This window comes from Peromyscus californicus, unplaced genomic scaffold, assembly GCF_007827085.1.
Source record: "Peromyscus californicus insignis strain IS unplaced genomic scaffold, ASM782708v3 Scaffold_22__1_contigs__length_63687245, whole genome shotgun sequence".
Taxonomy (NCBI): domain Eukaryota; kingdom Metazoa; phylum Chordata; class Mammalia; order Rodentia; family Cricetidae; genus Peromyscus; species Peromyscus californicus.
In genome coordinates this window covers 62,297,332-62,317,866 of record NW_026294525.1, presented here as the reverse complement: position 1 = coordinate 62,317,866, position 20,535 = coordinate 62,297,332, and the positions used below count along the sequence as shown (strand labels likewise).

At 40.5% G+C, this 20,535-nt stretch overlaps 1 protein-coding gene and 1 pseudogene across 2 annotated transcripts in view; one reads left to right on the top strand and one right to left on the bottom strand.

The window, feature by feature from the left end:
• The window catches only part of Sec63 (SEC63 homolog, protein translocation regulator), a 79,917-nt gene that overhangs the window by 6,882 nt on the left and 52,500 nt on the right, over positions 1 to 20,535 (bottom strand). The window contains exons 14-19 of one of the 2 annotated variants that reach the window (XM_052751541.1): positions 13,880 to 13,962; positions 11,181 to 11,240; positions 10,881 to 11,051; positions 6,951 to 7,109; positions 5,086 to 5,187; positions 1,201 to 1,299 (exon numbers count right to left, since the gene is read on the bottom strand). In XM_052751541.1, the coding sequence (XP_052607501.1) occupies positions 1,201 to 1,299; positions 5,086 to 5,187; positions 6,951 to 7,109; positions 10,881 to 11,051; positions 11,181 to 11,240; positions 13,880 to 13,962 (674 nt within the window). Of the gene's footprint in view, positions 1 to 1,200; positions 1,300 to 5,085; positions 5,188 to 6,950; positions 7,110 to 10,880; positions 11,055 to 11,180; positions 11,241 to 13,879; positions 13,963 to 20,535 lie in introns of both variants that reach the window. The other variant, XM_052751540.1, reaches the window with a different exon arrangement.
• On the top strand, positions 14,379 to 14,491 carry LOC128118810 (uncharacterized; annotated as a pseudogene).

Genomic DNA, 20,535 nt, shown 5'->3' with positions numbered 1-20,535 from the left:
CTAGCATGAGCCCCTTAGGTGAGTGCTGGGAACCCAACCTAGATCCTCTATAAGAGCAGCATTTACTCTTAACCACTGAACCACAAACAAACAAAAACAAAACAAAAAAGAAAGAAAAAGGCAGTAATTAATGGCACATAATAAAATAATTTAAAAAAAAAACCCTCTATTCTAAAACAGTAAATTATCAGTTCTTGGAATTTTCAAGACAAAGTATAGTCTACTTAGCAATAATCCAATAACAACAAAAAAATTTTGACTTTTTAGGTATAATATCATTAGAGTCTGGAGAGTAGACATAGAGGCTTATGTTTGTAGACAGTGATGGGGGAAACTACCTCAAAACGTTTTCAACAGACTGACCAAGTTGCCTACCTTCTACAGTTCTTTAGTGATTTCAAATGACTCATCCTAAAATATCAGATAATAATTATAAAATGTCTTAGAACAAACAGCATCTAAGTTGCTGTGGAATAATTCATCTGTACACTGTGAATATGCATTACTCTCATTGGTTAATAAAGAACTGACTGGCCAGTAACCACGCAGGAAGTATAGGTGGGACAGCCAAACTGAAATACTGGGAGGAAGAAGGGTGGCGTCAGTGGAGTTTCCAAGAGACACAGAGGGAGCAAAACATGCTGGAGGACAGGGAAAACCTCAAGCTACGTGGCAATATATAGATTAATAGAAATGGGTTAATTTACGTTGTAAGAGCTATTAGTAACTGTAAGAGCTAGTTAGTAACAGGTCTGGGCTATAGGCCAAGCCTTTGTAATTAATATTGAATCTCCCTGTTGGTCATTTGGGAATTGGCAGGTGGGACAGAAACTTCCGCCTACAGTAAGTTGCCAGGTATGGTAATGCAAGTCTGTAATCCCAAAACTTGGGAAATAGAGGTAGAAGGATCAGGAATTCAAAGCCAGTGTCAGCTACATAGGGAGTTTGAAGTTAACTGCAACAAAAAACAAACAAATACAATGAGCAAAAATACAAAAAGTTGAATTAATAAAAATTTAATGAAGCTGGGCGGTGGTGGAGCATGGTTTTGATCTAAGCACCTGGGAGGCAGAGGTTGGTGGATCTCTGTGAGTTAGAGGTCAGCCTGGTCTACAAAGCGAGTTCCAGGAAAACCAACAGAATTTCAATGAAGCATCATAAGGTTAAGATATTAAAAGAGAAGTGTTGTTGGTTAATTACCTCTTCCGTATCCTTCAGTGTACATACATGATACGGCATGGATATTAATGTCTGTTCTTTCCTATCTGCAATATAAAGCCACCACCACTCTTGTTTTTCCTGCAAAGAAGAAAAAGAGTATGAGTTGTCAGAAAGGACTGGAGAAGCAGCTTTCACTTGTCTTAGAGATGCTATCCTTGTCCTGGTCAGTGCTACATCTTCAGTACTGATACAGTGCCTAGCAGATGGACAAACCCACTGCAAGATACATTCACTATTCCCCAAGTAACTCTACATATAACTTTTGGAGTTTCAACAACTTGAATTAAGCCTATTAATGGTTCTCAATATTAAAAATCTGTGATTTACTTTAAAATGATAAATGATATTCTAAAAAGGGAAAACAATAAAGTACATCATACACAAAAACCAGTTATTCTACCTAGTGATAGACACTTCTACTGAGTGGAAGGGACTTACTTGGGCAGCCCAACAAAAATACCAATGCATTGGGCCGGGCGGTGGTGGCGCACGCCTTTAATCCCAGCACTCGGGAGGCAGAGCCAGGCGGATCTCTGTGAGTTCGAGGCCAGCCTGGGCTACCAAGTGAGTTCCAGGACAGGCGCAAAGCTACACAGAGAAACCCTGTCTCGAAAAACCAAAAAAAAAAAAAAAAAATACCAATGCATTAAACACTTTACACTTAAAGAGAACACCTCAGATCTTAAGAGCTTATATTCATCTTTCATTGCACACTACTATTTTAAGAAGGTCAGCATTTCTAGCTGAACTTCTGAAAGATCGGAACAAGAAGCTCACTACAATACACAATGAGAGCTGGGAATTAGAAATGACAGAACAAAGGCAGGAAATGATTTTATTTATAAACACAAGGCCTAGCAGTCTGCATGCACTAAGGCTCAGTGTGCCCAGAACCTCACTATGCTACATTTCCCATTAGTGAACCACTGCTAGACACATGCTTAGTATCACCTGTTCTAAAGACTGAGTAGGGAAGATATCATGTTTTAAAGAAAAATGTTGGAAGCTAAAAATAAACTCCAGGATGTGCTAAATATACATTTAGCCAAAATAGCGATATCCTATCCTAAACTCTCAATTTTCCAACACTTAAAAAAGAAAAGAAAATCTATCGTTAGGCACAAAGATATCCTGGGTTTTTTTATTTTATTTTTTTTAAAAAGGAAGAAAAGAGAAAAAAAATTCTATTGAAATCATTTCTCTGGGAAATATTTCTATTTTTAAACCCAAACCAATACCCTTTCCATTTTATTTTACACTTTAAGGTGGCTTGGTAACATTTTTTCGTGCTTGGTTATCTTATTATTTTTTAAATGTTTACATATTTATGTTTCCATGTATGTTGGTGTATGTGTGCTATGACACATGTGTGGAGGTCAGAGGACAACCAGTGGAGTCAGTCCTCTCCCTTCCATCATGTGGATCCCAGAGTTGGCGCTCAGGTCAGCAGGGCTGGTAGGAGGTGCATGTACTTGCTGACTCATCTGACTGACCCTTCTGTCTTTTCCATGATTACTTTGTGTATCTGTTTAATAATGCTACTTTAGACTCAACTAAAAGCTCTTCTGTTAAATACCATAGGCCACAAAGCACTTAGCATGAATTAGCATGAATAAGGCTAATATGTAAATCACAAATGTGCAATGAGGAGAGCAGCTTCTAATAAAAAAAAATTCAGTTCTGCTTAACTTGAGGATTGATGAGGCTACAGGATGATAGATGGTGTGTGTGTGTGTGTGTGTGTGTGTGTGTGTGTGTGTGTGTGTTCCATGTATACACAGTTTATACAAACCTACAATCTCAACATTCAATATTAATGGAGACTTTTGCGGGTGTTCAGATCTGCTGTTGCAGTGAGAAAAGAATGAATAAAGCTATGCTCAAATAGACTTTGTTCACGAATAGCATCATGTGCAAAAGCAGGCAGGCTGCAGGCGTGGTGGCATATGCCTTTAATCTCAGCACTAGAGAGGCAGAAGCAGATGAACCTGTGTGAGTTCAAAACCAGCCAGGGCCACATGGTGAGACCTTTAGGAGATAAGGGGGCAGGCAACTAGACTTGGCCTGCATGCTCAACCTTTTTACACTGTAAAACAACATTATCACCTATAAAACTCACACTACAAAAAATAAATAAACAAATAAATAAATTACAAAAACCCTTCAATGTTTTAAGTTTATGATTTTGTGTTGGGCTACAATCATTGCTATTGTAGACCACATATGGCACACAGATCATGAGTTTCAAATGCTGACCATGAGGTTCAGACTACAGTAGGAAAAGGCATTTCTGAGGATAAAACAAGGGAGTCAATGCTTTGCTTATTAACTAAGCATGATCTAAAATGATACTGTAAGTTACATGGGAACCAATTATGTAGGATGAGTGTTTACCTCATCCCACACTTTTTTTTTATTTTTTATTTTTAAAACCAATCAACACGCAGAACTTACTTGCTTGGTTTCAGGATGCCTGGTGTTGGCAGGCTATCACTTCAATGGGCAAAATGCCCCTAACAGATGGGTTAAAACATAAGCCATGTCAGAAGATCAGCACGAATATTAAGATGGAACCCTGGGTCGACTTTACTCCAAGTCCAAACAACAATCTGTGCAAAGTCACTTACTTTTTGCTAGGAAAGCTAAGTCATTTAGGACTTGGACTTAGAAGGCCCCCAAATCTTTGGACTGATATTCTCAAACACAAAGCAGACTGTATACATTAACCCACTGGCCAAGCACGAGGAGAGCGGAAGGCTCTGTGGCAAAGCTGTGAAGCAGGCCGTGGATCAGTTTCCATGAACTAGAGGAACCAGCATTTGATCTCAGCTCCAAGACACAATCATCTTCAAAAGCAAAATGTCAAAGGAATTCTAAAGTCATTTCCAGACCAACAACAGAGTGAGCCAGGCCATTAAAAAGTGAGCAGTACAATGGCACAGATGGCACTGTGATACTCGGGTCCTCAGTTTGGGTATTGCTCAGTTCTTGCCCAACTTTGTTCAGAGCCCAAAGGAGCTGGTCCCATAACTACCACCCATGGGCTCATACACTCCACAAACGATGATGATAGTTCCTGGGGTCAAAAACAAGTTTGGTGGTGCCAAGGAGCTAGTAAGGAACCCTCAGAGAGAAGAATCTTTCATTTTATTTAGAACTTCATGGGGGTAAACGACTCAGAACAGCCAAGTCACCAAAGTCAAAATACTGCATTCAACTTATAAAGCCTCTTCTCACTACTAAATGCAAATAGCCATTAAACACAACACTCAGTAAGAGGAGCAGAGATGAAAGAAGCATAGGAAATCATATAAACTTAAAAAGTTTATCCCCCTGTAAACAACATATTCACAGAAGGTAATTCATGTTACAATATATCCTTTACTATGATATGAGGGTAACTGTGGTGGGTTTGAATAGATATGACCCCATAGACTCATGTGTTTGAATAATTGATCTATAGGGAGTGCCATCATTAGGAGGTGCAGCCTTGTTAAAGCAGGTGTGGCCTTGTTGAAGGAAGTGTGTCACTGTGGGGGTGGGCTCCTCAGAAGCTCAACCCTATTCACTTCCTGCTGCCTGCTGATCCAGATGTAGAACTCTCAGCTCCTTTTCCAGCACCATGTCTGCCTGCACACTGCCATGCCACCTGCCATGATGACAGTGGACTAAACCTCTGAACTGTAAGCTTTCCTTTATAAGAGTTGCTGTGATCATGGTATCTCTTCACAGCAATAAACCCTAACTCAGATAATGACCTATCAAAAATAAACCAGTTATTACACTTTGCAGCAATAAAATCCAATGAGAAATACATGGAAAGAAGAAACGGAATAATGAATCACCAGGCTGGGTGCAGCTCACCTCGGGAAAGTAAAGACTATACACAGGGTGTGTGATCTTTGACTTGGTTTCCAGGAGAGCCCTCTCTTTTCTCTGTATGCTCTGTTGTAATTCTTGCCACTCCTAGGAGAAAAAGAACAGAATACTTGAAATCTGGTATGGTGCAGACACCATTCAGAGGGGTTTCAGCTTTTACTTTTGAAAACGCCAAGCAGCTACTGAGGATCAGAAGTTCCTTTCCACAAATCTCATCCTTGTCTGGCATGAACTTAACTGGGTCTCTAAGCCCCATAGCATGCTGGCACCACTGTTGAGATCTGACCCTGAGCCTACACCACGGCTTTCTTCCTTGTCCTTTGTATTCTTGTCATCACAACTACCTACACGTCTCTGAAGTCACCAAACCATTGCACATGCCCTCAACCCTCTGTGGGTTTCTGTTCACACCCCAGTCTTATAACCTCCTCCTCCTGGTTCTTGCAGGACAGTGAAGTCCTAATGTATGAACTCCCAAGGAAAGCCTACATGAATATTCCTCTACCTCAGAACTCAGCTGATCACACCTTTAAGCCATGACTATAGCTTGCATAACATGGATTAGCTCTTATACATACCACAACATTTATTTTAAGTCTGCTGGCCCTGACAGCCAGGATGTTCAAAGGTAAAAGCTACTTTGTATTTGTCCTAGACTTTGTGGACTAAATCATGCTTAGGATGTAGACTATGAATCTGTTGGCTAATTATTTATCTTTGGTCTTCTAAAAAAAACTCGTCTGTAGCTGGGCATAGTGGTTCAGCCTTTGATCCCAGCACTGAAGCAGAGGCAGGCGGATCGCTGAGTTCAAGGCCAGCCTGGTCTACACAGTAAATTCCAGGACAGCCAGAGCTACATGGTAAGATCCTAAATCCCCCCCCCAAAAAAAAAAAAAGTTTGTCTATAAAGCCTTGATTTGCCTCTGAGAAAACGACATAGCAAACCTTTCTTAGAGTGGAGCTAAGGAAACAACTCTGTAATTCTCTTAAGTCTAAAAGCACTCAAGACCCAGCAACTAAGAAAAACTCATCTGCAATTGTGTTCTCCATTCCCAAGGACAGACATGTAGGCGCAGGAGCTCCCTATACCTGTGCATTCCACTCCCTACTTCTTCTTCCAGGATTCCCCTCCTGCCTCAGAGACTATTCAGGGGATCACGTTTTCTATCTCAAACCACAAGGGTTACTTTTAGATTAAACCCAGTCAAAAGAGCCATCAGTTTATAATTCGTTTGTAAAAAGCCTCCAGCATATTCTTTTCTGTATCATTCCCAAAAATCAAGTGTAATTTGATGCACACAGTGTACCTCACCATCTTAATCAACTCTTAGTTACCTTACACAAACAAGGTGACATTCTAAAAGCTTTCCCTTTAACTGACTCTCCAATCAAGTCCACAGTGATATTTCTTCTCAGTGTGACCTGGAAGCCATGGAAGAACCTTCCATGGACTGCTCCTGTCTCACACACACCTTCCCTTACTCCTATTTCCACAGACACCTTCCATCACTGAAAATTTCCTTAGGAGGTCAAACTAGTCTCACTCAGACACAGAACCTGCTCCACTTTGTAATTTCAACAAATTTAAGACAACTGGGATTCCAATCCTTGTCTCAAACAATTTTCCCTTAGAATCCCTGACAGGAATTCCTCAAAACAAATGCACTCTTAAAGTACTAAAATTCTAAAATGGATGAGTTTTTAAGGCAAGTAAACAAGCAAAGGCATGAACAACCAGCTCCCGTGATCATCAGAACCCTGCTCCAAGTGATTTAAACTATCAGTCTGGAGTTGGGGTGTGTACTGGGCTCTGTCCTCAGCACAGTGGGGTGGGGACCATCAGGTCTTACTGCTTCGTCATCCTTGCTTTGTTTCTCATCTTGCTCTCTGTCAGACTCCCTGTCACTGCCGTCCTCTTTCTCACTCTGGGACTCTCTGTTGGTCTCTTCCTCTTCAGAATCGCTGCCTTTGTCAGAGATGTCGTCGTCCTCCTCCTTTGCTGGAGCTTCCTGCAAGACACAAGCAAACACAGAAGTTCTTTCCGTTTCAGTCAGCACAGACTGTTCTCTGAAGAGTACATATGGAGCCGAACTGGCTCAAGATTAGAATTTCACTATTCACAACCAAAGTTCTAGCCAGCAAAGAAATGCCAAAAGACAGAAATGGAGGGCATAAGAGGCTTAAAAGAAAAAAACCAAAACTTGTGAGTAAAATTGTCTTTATTCACAAAGGCCATAATTGCTTATGTGGAATATCTTTGTTAAAACACCTACAAATGTTGAAATCAATGTCAAGTCACTAAGACATCTCCATACAAGGTCAATGTTTTAAGAAATAGCTACTATGTTCCTACAAAGCAGTAGTCACTGAAAAATGAAAATAACTGTCATTTAAATTAACACCAATAGAAGTTATCAAGTACATAGCAGCACAAATGTACCACATCTGCCATTTACTGCTAGGAAAATTTAAAGAAGCTCTAAGTTAATAAAGACAGGTAATGAATGTAAACAAGAACTAAGCAAAAATGCTATATTAATTCCCCATACCAAACCATAGATTCAATTAATGCTAATCTAAATTCAGTAATTACTTTCTAGTGAAAATTATCACTCATTCTAAATGGTCAGCTGGATGAAACACAGTTAAGAAAGTAACTTTACAAGCCGGGGCACTCACACTACAGTGTGTAAAAACCGAAATCTACAATGAAGCTAGTGTGGCATTGGCACAAGAAGCAGGTAGACTGGATTATGGCATCTATAGAGTGACAGATGACAAGCAATACGACCGCTTGTTCTAAACAAAACACCACTGTAATTTGTCAGGGAAGGATTGTACTTTCAATAAATACTGGAATAAATATTCCATAATTTACATTATCAATGAAAATTCATTCTAGATAGATCACAGAGCTGAAGGTAATATTAAAATAAACTCACTGCTGCTGTGGTTGCCTGCATAAGATCAAACTAGTAAACACACCAGAATGAAGCCCCCACCCCTAGCAGAGATGCTATTGACAGTTAATGATGGTTTGTGGGAATGAAAGTCAGTTAAGGTGTGGCCCCGGGCAGGTTGACCCCACTCTGTGGATGGTCCCACACCCATGAGTACACACAGCACAAACTTGATTAGTGTTTAAAAAAATAAAAAAAGGACAGGAATTTGAAGTAGATCTGGGAGGAGCTGGTGGATAATTATAATCAAAATACACTGTATGCACATATAAAATTCTCAAAAAATAGAAAATAAATTTTTTAGATAAGGTCTGGCTATGTAGCTGTGGCTGGCCTGGATCTCAGTATGTAGCCTGGCTGCAGGTCAGTATGTAGCCAGCCAAACTCAGAGTCTACCTGCCTCTGCTACCAAGTGCTGGGATTAAAGGCATGCATCACCACGCCCAGTTATAAAAAGATATTTTTAAAAATAAAACTAAAATAGATTTAATTAAAATGATAACTACCAAAAAGCCACTTTCTATGCAAAGGAAAGAAACCCATACCCAGAATACATCCGGGGCCCTATCAAATCCGTAATACCGACAACCCATGAGCAAGATGAACAAAACGGCCAATAAGGACATGGAAAACACTCAAATCATTAGGTCACTACAGATCACCCAAATGTCAAAGCAAAAGGGAAAACCAAGTAGAATCGAGAACACAGGAAACGGACTCTGGCCCTCAGCTGGGTTGGTTTAAAATGTAGAATTTGGAAATCGGCTCTATTGATGAGTTAAACACAACTACCTTATTTATGACTCAGCCCCACGGCTGTGTAGAAAATGACCAAAAAACCATGCACAGAAAGTGTATTATAGAAGCACCTTTAGTTAGATGAAAATGGCAAACGCAGACAGAACAGAGAAATGGTGCATTTATATAATGAAATAGCATCCAAATATGTATGTGCAGTCTCTCTCCCTCTGAACTATCCCTACAAATAAAAGAAACCTTGAGCCGGGGTCAGGAAGACAGTGCAGTGGGTAAAGGTGTTTGTCACCAAGTCTAATGACCTGAGTTCAATCCCTGGGACCCACATGGTAGAAAGAGAGAACTTACAAGCTGTCTTCTGATCTCCATACATGTCACAAACATGCACACACAATCAATTAATTAATGGTTTTTAATTTTTTTTCTAAAGGAATATTGGGAGGCTAGAGAGACGGCTCAGCAGTGAAGAGCACTGGCTGTTTTTGCAGAGGATTTGGGTTTGAGTCCCATCACCCTCAAAGTTGCTCACAAATGTCTGTAACTCCAATTCCAAGGAATCCAATGCCTTCTTCTGGCTCCACAAGTACCAGGCACACATGTAGTGCACAGACATACACACAGGCAAAACATCCATAAACATAATATAAAAACTTAGGGCTGGAGAGTTGGTGTGAGGGTAAGGGCAAGTACTGATCTTCTTGAGGACCTGAATTCAGTTCTACATGAGGAGGTTCATGACAACCTGTAACTCCAGCTCTAGAAGATATGACACCCTTTTCTAGCCTCCAGGCACTCGGGCAAGAACGTACAGACACACACAGACACACACACACAGACACACACACACACACACACACACACACACACACACACACACACACAGCAAATAATTCTTTTTTTGTTTGTTTTTTGAGAAAGGTTTTTCTCTGTGTAGCCCTGGCTGTCTGTCCTAGAACTTGCTCTGTAGACCAGGGTAGTCTCCATCTCAAGAGATCCATCTGCCCCTACCTCACTAAAGGTATACATCACCATACCTGGCATTAAAAAAGAAAGTAAGAAAAAATAGTGGGAATTATAGCACACATCTTTAATCCCAGCAGAGGCAGGTATATTTCTGTACATTTGAGGCCATCCTGGTCTAAATAGTGAGTTCCAGGCCAGCCAGGGCTACATAGTGAGATCCTGTTTCAAAAACTCAAAGAAGGGAGGGAGGAGGGAGGACAGAGGTGGCTGAGTGGGGGATGTCAGGGCTAGAGAGATGGCACAGCAATTAAGAGAACTGACTGCTGCTTTTCTAGAGAACCCATGCAGCAGCTGACAATCGTCTGCAATTCCAGTTCCAGGGAATCCGCCTCTTCTGGCTGCATCTGGCTCTTCAGGGCACGGCACACACATGGTGCGAAGACATTTATACATACAGATAAAAACATTCAATACATAAATCTTAGAGAATGATTTCGTTTATCTGAAGTTTATCAGTAAGTAAAATTACAGTGACTATAGTCACAGTAGTGGGGTAAAGAGATGAAGTAATCAATGGAAGAATCACTGACTATATGAAGGGACATAGAGGAGCTCTCCTGAACGCTAATAAGGTTTTTAATTATTTTTTTAAAGTATTTATCTTTAATTGTGTGTATACGCCTATTATCTGTGTGTGGTATGTACACATATGAGTGTAGTTGCCTGCAGAGACCACTGGTGACTGATCCCCTGGAAATGGAGTTACAGGGAGTTGTGAACCACATAGGTGCTAGGAATAGAATTCAGGTTCTATGTAAGAACAGTAGGTACTCTTAACTACTGAGCCATCTCTCAGCCCAGAGCTTTTAAATCTTGATTTGAGCGGGTAGAGCTCAGTGGCAGAGCACTTTCCTAGTGTGCACGAGGCCCTGGGTTCAATTTCCAGCATTTGGAAGGGAGGAGTAAGAAGGGAGGGCAAATCCTGACTTGGGTTTCATGTACGTCTTCCTATGTGAACTTCAGGAGCTGTCGCCGTATCTGAACAGTTTAATATACACAGACCACACCGCAGTATAACAGTGACAGTGACAACAGACTTACACTCCCAACAACTCCATTGGCCTGCTTCTGCTTCTGCTGTTTGGCCTGGGGGAAGGGCAGAGCCGTGGGCTTTTTTTTCAAAGGCTTCTTCTTTTTGGACTTGGGCATCTTCTTGGGTCCTTTGCTCTTCTGCTGCCATCCTCCTTTGGCCTTGTTCTTGCTGGCATCACTCTGCTGCAAAGCACAGGTGACTATGAAGGATGAACAGTCATTTCTAGAACTCTGTTTCATCTCATAAACTCTATTACACCCCACAGTAATTAAGTCAAGAAAAGAAGGTAAGAAAACTCAAGTTGTTACCCCATCTTCCGTGGGCTGTTCCTCCGCAGCGCAGATGGACTGCTCCTTTTCAAATACTTCCTGAAGGCAAGAACAACAAAAATATCTATCAGTCAACGTTTGTCTTTCAGATGAAACATAAAATCTTCCAAGACATCTATCCATGAAGGTCTTGCTTGGCAGTCATAAATCTGTACATATGCAGGGAGCAACCTTCTGAAGTACCTTAGAGCTATCATAAACAGACTTTGAAAAGTACAGTCTACTTAACAAATTCAATGACTTAATATATGCAAATTCATTATAAAGTCAAAAATATTTCAATTTAAAATTTCATTTTATTCTAATAGCAATCAAGCAAGAATATTTTAATGAGAATTTGAATATATCATATTATTCTAATTTTCACCTTCAGGGAACTACTATACATTTATTCATTATTATCAGTGGATTATCCATATATCCTAAAAACATATCTAGGAACCATACAATTTAATCAGAATCAATACAAAAACTATAAATTTACAATTTAAAGCTCACTTAGAACCTAGGAAGAATGCATACTGGAAACTGACAAGTGATATAGGTTGTGCTTAATAAATGTCTTTGAATTATAGCCAAAAAAGGAAAAAAACAAAAAAACAATTAAGCTCACAAGAGACAGGCTAGCCTGACTAAGAGGCCAATAATCTGGCACCACCATTTTGTTTGTTTTCATGGTTTTGACAGGATCTCATCATATAACCCAGCTGCCCTGAATCCACAATCCCCCTGCCTCAGCCTCCTGAACCCAAGTTGCTAGGATAAGGCATGTGCCACCACATTGGCACTCTAAGGTTTTGTTTTCTTTGTTTGTTTGAAGTAATGGGGGGTGCAGATGTAGAAGCCAGAGTTGAATGAGTTGAAATAGTGGTCTACTAAAAACATGAGTGACAGGGATCGCCAGGGAAAGCCTGACACTGATTTCGATCCCTAGAACCCACATGGTAGAAGGAGGACCAACTCAACAAGCCGTTCTCTATCCGCCACACAGCGGCAGGCATGTACACATGCACATACACATGAAATACTAATGGACTGGACCGATAACAAACACACAATAGAAATGGAGAGAAAAGTGCAAGATTACATACAATTGTATTTAAACAGAGTAAGACAAGTACCAATGTACATGGTATGTGTATATATGCAAATTTACTGCAGAGATCCAAAAGGGTATGAAGGTAAGATACAAAAGGACCACGAACAGGCCATCTGAGGCTGATAAGGAATAATGGACAGTGAAAGAAGTGGGTTTTGATAAAACAAAACAAACCAAAACAAACAAACCTCAAAACATTTAGTTCTACAGCACACATCTATTAGGATATTTCAAGAAATTAGCAGTGGGATTTCAGAGTAACCATCGTTTTTCCCTATATTTTCCTATCTGTTTGAATTTCTTTCCAAACATCATAAATTTTTCACATTATCAGAAAGTTATTTTTAGTGTAATTTTTAAACATTTTGAGGAAAATTAAAACAAACTTTAAAGAATTTACTAAAATGAGGCATTGAAATTATCAACAATAATCTCTATATAGGCAGCACTTTACAGTATGAAAACAATACTTACATAAATATATCATAGACAATTAGCAATAAACATATGAAAAATTAATCCATTTCTAGTTTTTAGTGCCTATGAAAACTCTATCACGAAAACTAGTATTATAAAACATCTAACAGAACTTGTTCATTTAGATCTTGTTACACGTTTTAAGAACACACTTAAACTGAGAAAAAAAGCATAAAAATATTAACTCATAAAGCACAAAAATACAATTACAAATAAATCGCGATGTGTGGCCACAGCCCTCAGGAGGCTGAGCTGAAGGAACAGGACAGTGTAGGTACACAGCAAGACCCTGCCTCAAATACAAAACCACCACCAAGCTGGGAGGGTGGTGCAGCCAGTGAAGTGCTGGCCACACCACAAGCATGAGGGCTTGAGTGTGATCACCAGAATCCATGTTTTAAAAGGTATGGGGGCCCGGCGCCGGTGGCGCACGCCTTTAATCCCAGCACTTGGGAGGCAGAGGCAGGCAGATCTCTGTGAGTTCGAGGCCGGCCTGGTCTACAGATCGAGCTCCAGGACAGGCACCAAAGCTACACAGAGAAACCCTGTCTCGAAAACAAACAAAAAACAAACAAACAAACAAAAAAGGTATGGGGTTGGGAGCCTAGAAAGGGTATCTCATTTGTTGCTCTTGCAAAGAACCTGGGTTCAATACCAAGTACCCAAATGGTATTTCACAACCATCTAGGGCATCTGATGTCCTCTTCTGATCTCTGTAGGCACCAGGCACTCACGTGGTGTATATGTATACAGACAGGCAAAACACTCATATATACAAAATGACTGAATCTTAAAAAATAAAAAATACAGCCAGGCATGATGGACAGCACATGCTTATAATTCCAGTACTAGGGAGATAGAGACAAGTAGATTTCTGAAACTAGCTGGCCAGGAAGCCTCACTAAATTGGCAAATACGAAGCCAATGAGAGACACCATCTGAAAAATAACACTGCATCATCAGATTTTGACATGCAGCCTCCACATACATACATATGCATCTATGTGCAAACACATGCATTCACACACAAACCAACAAATATACAAATAAGCCTGCAAAATAATAAGTATAAGTAAATAAATTATACAAATAAACTACTTACGGCCATCGTCTGCCTTGTCAATTTAACCAACACTGTGACTAGGGATCCTACTGTGATGTTGTTGCTATCCTCATCATCCAATACTGTAAGATAGGAGGATAGAGCAAAATATAAAAAACAAGTTCCAAGTCAATGCACACAGCAATATTTAACTTGCCCAAAACAATTTGGTACTTCAGTATTCTGAAAATATTATGTTTAAGCTTATTAAAAATAATTTATTGATATTCTGTAACACCCTCCAGGTGCCTTCGACAACCGCTTCATTTAATCCTTAAAAGACTCTTGTGATGTATCATGATTTCCACTTTAAGAAACAAGGTTCACAGCTAGCACTGACAAATTTCAGAGCCAACTCTGCAGATACTGTAAAGTTTACTTCTTTGACCAATGCCTGACCGTGAGATGAAAATGATGAAAACTAACATTCCAAATGACCTTAAACATTTAAAGAGACAATATTTAAAGCAGTAACTTCAATATATTTTCATTACAAAGCTTTTCTAAGCATTAGCTTTGGGAAGACATGTTAAAACTGGGACAACAGACAGAAGATGAGCACTGCCTGCGTGCAAGGATGGCATGCAAATTCGTACACAGTTCCATATTTTTAAGAGAAGACTGCCCAGCAGATGCTGTGGGTTGAAAGAGGATGGTCCCCATGGGCTCATATTTGGATGTTTGGTCCCCAGGTTGTAGAACTCTTCTGAGAAGAATTAGGAGGTGTGGCATTTGAGGAGGTGTGCCACTGGAAGGGGCTCTCAGGTTTTTTTTTTTTTTTTTTTTTGGTTTTTCGAGACAGGGTTTCTCTGTGTAGCTTTGCGCCTTTTCCTGGAACTCACTTGGTAGCCCAGGCTGGCCTCGAACTCACAGAGATCCGCCTGGGTCTGCCTCCCGAGTGCTGGGATTAAAGGCGTGTGCCACCACCGCCCGGCAGGGCTCTCAGGTTTTAAAAGCCCACACAAGGCCCTGCCTTCCATGTTCTCTCTTAGCCTCCAACTCACAGATCAGGATGTAAGCTCTCAACTACTGCTCCAGTGCCATACCTGCCTGCCTGCTGTCAGGCTCTCTGCCATGATGGCCAAGGACTCACCCTCTATCATGTAAGCCACAATTAAATGCTTTCTTTTCTAAGTTGCCTTGGTCATGGACTCTTCAGCCACAGAAAAGTAACTAACAGAGCAGAAAAGATGGTAAATGCTTGCTCTGCAAGCATTAGGTCCAGAGTGTAAACTGTCAACACCCACATGAAAAGCCAGGCATGCAAAGTATGTGTAATACCAACCAGCATTGGAGGGTAGAGATTGGTGGTATCTGAGAGCTAGCTGGCTGCCCAGCCTAGCCAAAAAGGCTAGTTTCTGGTTCAGGTAGAGAGCCTACTTCAATGCAACAGGGAAAAGAGCAGTAGAGAAGCCACCAAAATCCTGCTACAGTCTCTGCATGCTTATACATCCATTCCTATATTCACATGCATGCAACACACATACACACACCTCCTATATACACAATACTGCTACCAATAACACTTCAGCTTTATAATAGTATTAAAATTATAAGTGCAACTATCCACGGCTATACATAATTTATTATATACAATATATATAATATGTAGTAAGACTATTGTGGAAAGGGAGCAATGGAAACACTTATTTTGTAATGTGCCTCTAAGTTTGAAATTATTTCAAAACAGAAAGTTGGGGGAAATTTTCTTTGGTAGGCCAAATATGGTGATCAGTCCTGTAAACCCCAGTACACAAAAGACTGAGACAGAAAGATTGCTGAGGGTTTAGGGCTACCACGAACTACAAAATGAGATTCTGTCTCAAAACCAGCCACCAAATAAAAAAACAAAAACTCTTGCGGGCTCCAAGAATATATTATAGAGATTCAGCTATGTATTAAAGCTATACGTTGACTGGCCTAGGGTCTGTCGAAAGGCAAGCCATTTATTATGAATATTTGGTGATATCCAGTCTTTAATATTTCAGCTGTCTTCTGCTATGAAATCCTTGCATGCCCACACCAATTCACAAACAGTTCAGCTCCCCAGACCTGCTGAACTACTAATTTACTAACTGCCCTGCTGAGCTTAGGAGACAAGCTGGCAGGAGACACATAGCTTTGTTTCCTGTGCTAATGAAGTTCAGACCAACCCCTCGCCTGGAGGAGGCCTAGTGGTTCCCCAGAACAATTGAATGAGAACAAAAGAGGTTTTTATATATCAAGGTGAGAGAGAAAACAACATTCCTGAAGAGGCAGAGAACCACATGCCCAGGGAAAGAAAGGGCAGGCATTTTCTGTAGAAAGAGACAGAGAGGAAGAGAAAAAAGAGAAGAGAGGAAGACAAGAGGTTCCATAGAGGGTAAGCAGATCTCGGGTAGAGTTTTCTGAGTGCCAGGAGTAGAGAATACTGGAAATAGAGAATGAGACATGGAGGACGAAGATGGGGTTGGAAGCGTAGGAGTTTAGTCATTAGCAGACTGTGAGCTAGGGAACTGGATGGAACTGAAGCTATGGAAACGGGATTTCATCCCAGAGAAATAAAGTGGACGGATATAGAGCTTGGTATGTCTGGAGTTGTTCCTGCCTTGAATGCCTGGTGGAGCTATAGCTGAGTTGATAGAATTCTGTCTTAGAGGAATGAAGTTAACAGACATAAGAACATAGTGTATGTAGATTTTTTTCCCTCAGATATCCCACACTAGATGTAGCTAAGCCCCTGGTGTTATGCTCGGCATGGTCATCAGCGTGGTGTAGCTCTGTAAGCCCACCTGCGCACGTTTACCCGGAACCCTTTAAAAGCCTGCCGCAGAGCCCACCCTCTCTCTGTGTTCCGTTCTCTCTCCCCCCCATCTTTCTCTCTGCACATGCTCCTTCCCCAGGCCTGGTTGTCTTCCTCCTAATAAAGCTCTGATATTGATAGTGAGTTCTGTCATGACTGTGACCTCTCTACACGGTAACCAGCGCTCTGTATATCATTTTTACATTGGCATCTTTCTCTCTGTTCTCTGCATGTGCGTCTCCCCAGGCCTGGTTCTTCTGCCCCCACCCCTCTTCCTCCTAATAAAGTTCTGATACTGGGTAGTCGTGGCCATGCCTCGTGACCTCTCCACCCAGTAACCAGCCCCATTTATCATTCTTACACCTGGACCATGGGTACGCCATTAAAAAAAAGAATATTTCTTTTGTAATAAATAGTACTAAACAGTATGTGTAAACATTTAATTTTACCATATAGCCTCATAATCTACAATATAATAAATAAAAACAAAACTTCTCAAGAACACTCTAGTGATAACTTGACAGGAAACCAGCCTTTGAGCATGTCTTGGGAGTTTCTGGATGGGGTTCACTGTGGTGGGTAGGCCTTCCCTACTCCTGTGGGCCAGAATAATGGCCTGCACTGACTAAGGAAAAAGGCAGCTGAGCAGCAGCATTCAGCACCCTGCTTCCTAACTGCACCATCCTGCTGCCTCACACTCGAGCCACCAACACTTCCAGCACGATAGACTACACCTTTCCAACCATGAGCAATGTAAACGCTTTCCCCTTAAACTGCTTATAAGGTATTTCGTCAAAGCAATGAGAAAGATAATTACTATTCATACCTTCTACTCCAATGACATGAATTCCTTTTTCTACAGATTTTACCTATAAGAAATTCCTTCACTGAGAATTTGTCTTTTTATTATTTTCTAAGTTTGTGCTTGGCCTTTATTACACACCAACATATGGAAAACAGTATACTCCAACAAGTGCTAACAGCTAACTCTACTACTAGTTATGATGTATGACCGTGGAGCTCAAGAAAGGGTATACTATCCTTTCTTTACCCTAGAAGCCTCTGTTCTCAGAACTCAAACCTGGGCCACATGTGTAGCCACATTTTTCACTCTGCAATACCTGTGACATCTACTGCATCAGCGTGTACAAGTATTTAGTGTTTTAAAGTGGGGGAGATGAGCTGCCATGAGATGTTATGTGGTCTCTAATGATAAAGAGAAAGCAATTATCTCCAACACCATGTTAAGCACTGGTCTTATAATCTCTACTCTTCCTTCAAACTATGTGGCTCCTATGACATATTCAAATAACACAGTAAAATGAATTCTTACTTGTTGTGGAATATTAGCTTAAAATGTGTTCCATTCTTTTATGGTGTGGAATGTTTGTTTGATGATTCAAAGATGTGTTGCATGCTTTTACTCTGTGAAGCTGTGTTACTGTGCCTGCCTAAAACACCTGATGGCCTAATAAAGAGCTGAACAGTCAATAGCTAGGCAGGAGAGGGATAGGCAGGGCTGGCAGGCAGAGAGGATAAACAGGGAAGAAGAAGAGAGAGAAGAGGAGCGAGAAAAGGAAGAGGAGAGGAGGGCGCCAGTGACCAGCCACACAGCCAGCTACAGAGTAAGAAGGAAAGAGACAGAGAATAAAGAAAGGTAAAGCCCAGAGGCAAAATGTAGATGGAATAATTTAAGTAAACAATAATTTAAGTAAACAAACCTGGCTAGAAACAAGCCAAGCTAAAGGTCAGGAATTCATAAGTAAGAATAAGTCTCCATGTATTTATTTGGGAGCCGGGCGGTGGGTCCCCAAAGAACAAAGAGTATTAAAAAAAAAATTAAATTAAGAAAGAAAAAAAAAACTACACTTACTTCCTCAAAGATAAACCTCTTCAAACATTTTTTTCTAAGCATGTATGTTTTACAATAATTGATTACAACAAAGATTATCTCTTAAGTCCCAAACCGATTTAGATAAAAAACTAAAACCCTAAATGCAGTTTTTAAAGACTTATTTTTACTTTATATATTCGTGTGTGAGTGCCTGCAGGTATACGTGTGTACATGTGTGGCTGGTGTTAAAGGAGTTATAGATGAGTGTGAGCTACCAGGTGGGAGCTGTGAATTGAACCTGGGTCCTTTGCAAAAGCAGCAAGTTGTTTTTTCTTTTTCTTTCTTTTTTTTTTTTTTAAAAGTTTTGAGGTTTTTGTTGTTGCTGTTACTTTCGGTGTTTCGAGACAGGGTTTCTCTGTGTAGTTTTGGTGCCTGTCCTGGATCTCACTCTATAGACCAAGCTGGCCTCGAACTCACAGAGATCCTCCTGGCTCTGCCTCTCAAGTGCTGAGATTAAAGGCGCGAGCCACCACCGCCTGGCACAGCAGGTGCTCTTAACCTCTGGGCCATCTCTCCAGTCCCTAAATGCGGCATTTAGGTCAGTGATTTTAAAGTCTAAAAACTCACCAATCTAAAAGGAAACTCCCAAATCCCAGAAAAATTTGTCCAATGTACTGTATGTATTTACTATATGTAAATACTTTGTAAATGTCCTATGCACTAGGCGAACTGAAACCAGATGACACTGTTTTCGTCCCTGTCCCTAGCATCCCAATTTTAGGAAATCATTTACTTCTCATTTATATTAGAACACAAATTCAGTAAAGCAAAGTGCCTTAAGCAAAGTTCTACAGATACTATAAAAGTACACAGCACTCAATGTTTTTTACATGAACATAAGGCAAAATGTCTGTCATCACGTAACACTAAGCATCCATTATGTAGTTTTTAATCCTATACTTAACTAGAGATGAACCTCTTTAAAGACAGAAACTCTTCCTAACATGTTCCTGCATTCTTGGTACCTAGAAAAAAATGTCTCTCAACAGTGTATTGGTGAATGTCACAACTCAAAACTGTACCACAAAGACAGAATAAACCAATATAATCTGTAATTCTGTGTTCAAAAATAATACTTGGCTATTAAAATAGTGACAGGGTGGGCCGGGCGGTGGTGGCGCACGCCTTTAATCCCAGCACTCGGGAGGCAGAGCCAGGCGGATCTCTGTGAGTTCGAGGCCAGCCTGGGCTACCAAGTGAGTTCCAGGAAAGGCTCAAAGCCACACAGAGAAACCTTGTCTCGAAAAACCAAAAAAAAAAAAAAAAAAAAAAAAAATAGTGACAGGGCAATTATATAGGTAGAAAGTGTTTTCACTTAAAACAGATATAAAGACAGATGGAAAAACACAAGAACACATGCACAGGAATTTCAAAGCTTACTATGGAGAAATGTGAATTGCAGCACTAAATAACTATTTCACAATATACTGGAAACATCTCCTCCTTTCGTCGTATTTGGACCCGTCTTGTGTTCTTTGGAAAGTTAAGCAATTCCAAGAGGACAGCTAGGACTCCAGGGGAAAAGCTCTGAAGGAGAAGCAGCTCACGGTGTTAAATTAGTGGGAGAGCTGCCAATGGATCCTGATGGAGGCTCAGCCCCGAAGGCACAGAGATGACAACTAGTATTTTAAGCACATCCACTTAAGAAAAGACCGCACAGCACAGCCACAGCTGAGACAGGAATGGCAGCCTATGACATGGCATGAGTAATAAAGCAAGAACCACAGGAAGAGGGTGACTTTTACACTCTGAGCATGACTGCCTGCCCAGTTCCATGTGTGAAGAATTCAACTAAGGTTAAATCTTCCATATCCTCACTCAGAACTAATTTCCAATTATAGGTGATTGATACACAAAAAGAAAATCCAGAATATTCAACTACAAAACAGTCTCTTTGTACTTAGCACAACTGTAACAAACATAAAGGCAGGGTTTTGACAAGAAAACTACAGTTCTCCAAAGTCTAATTACAAATGACAT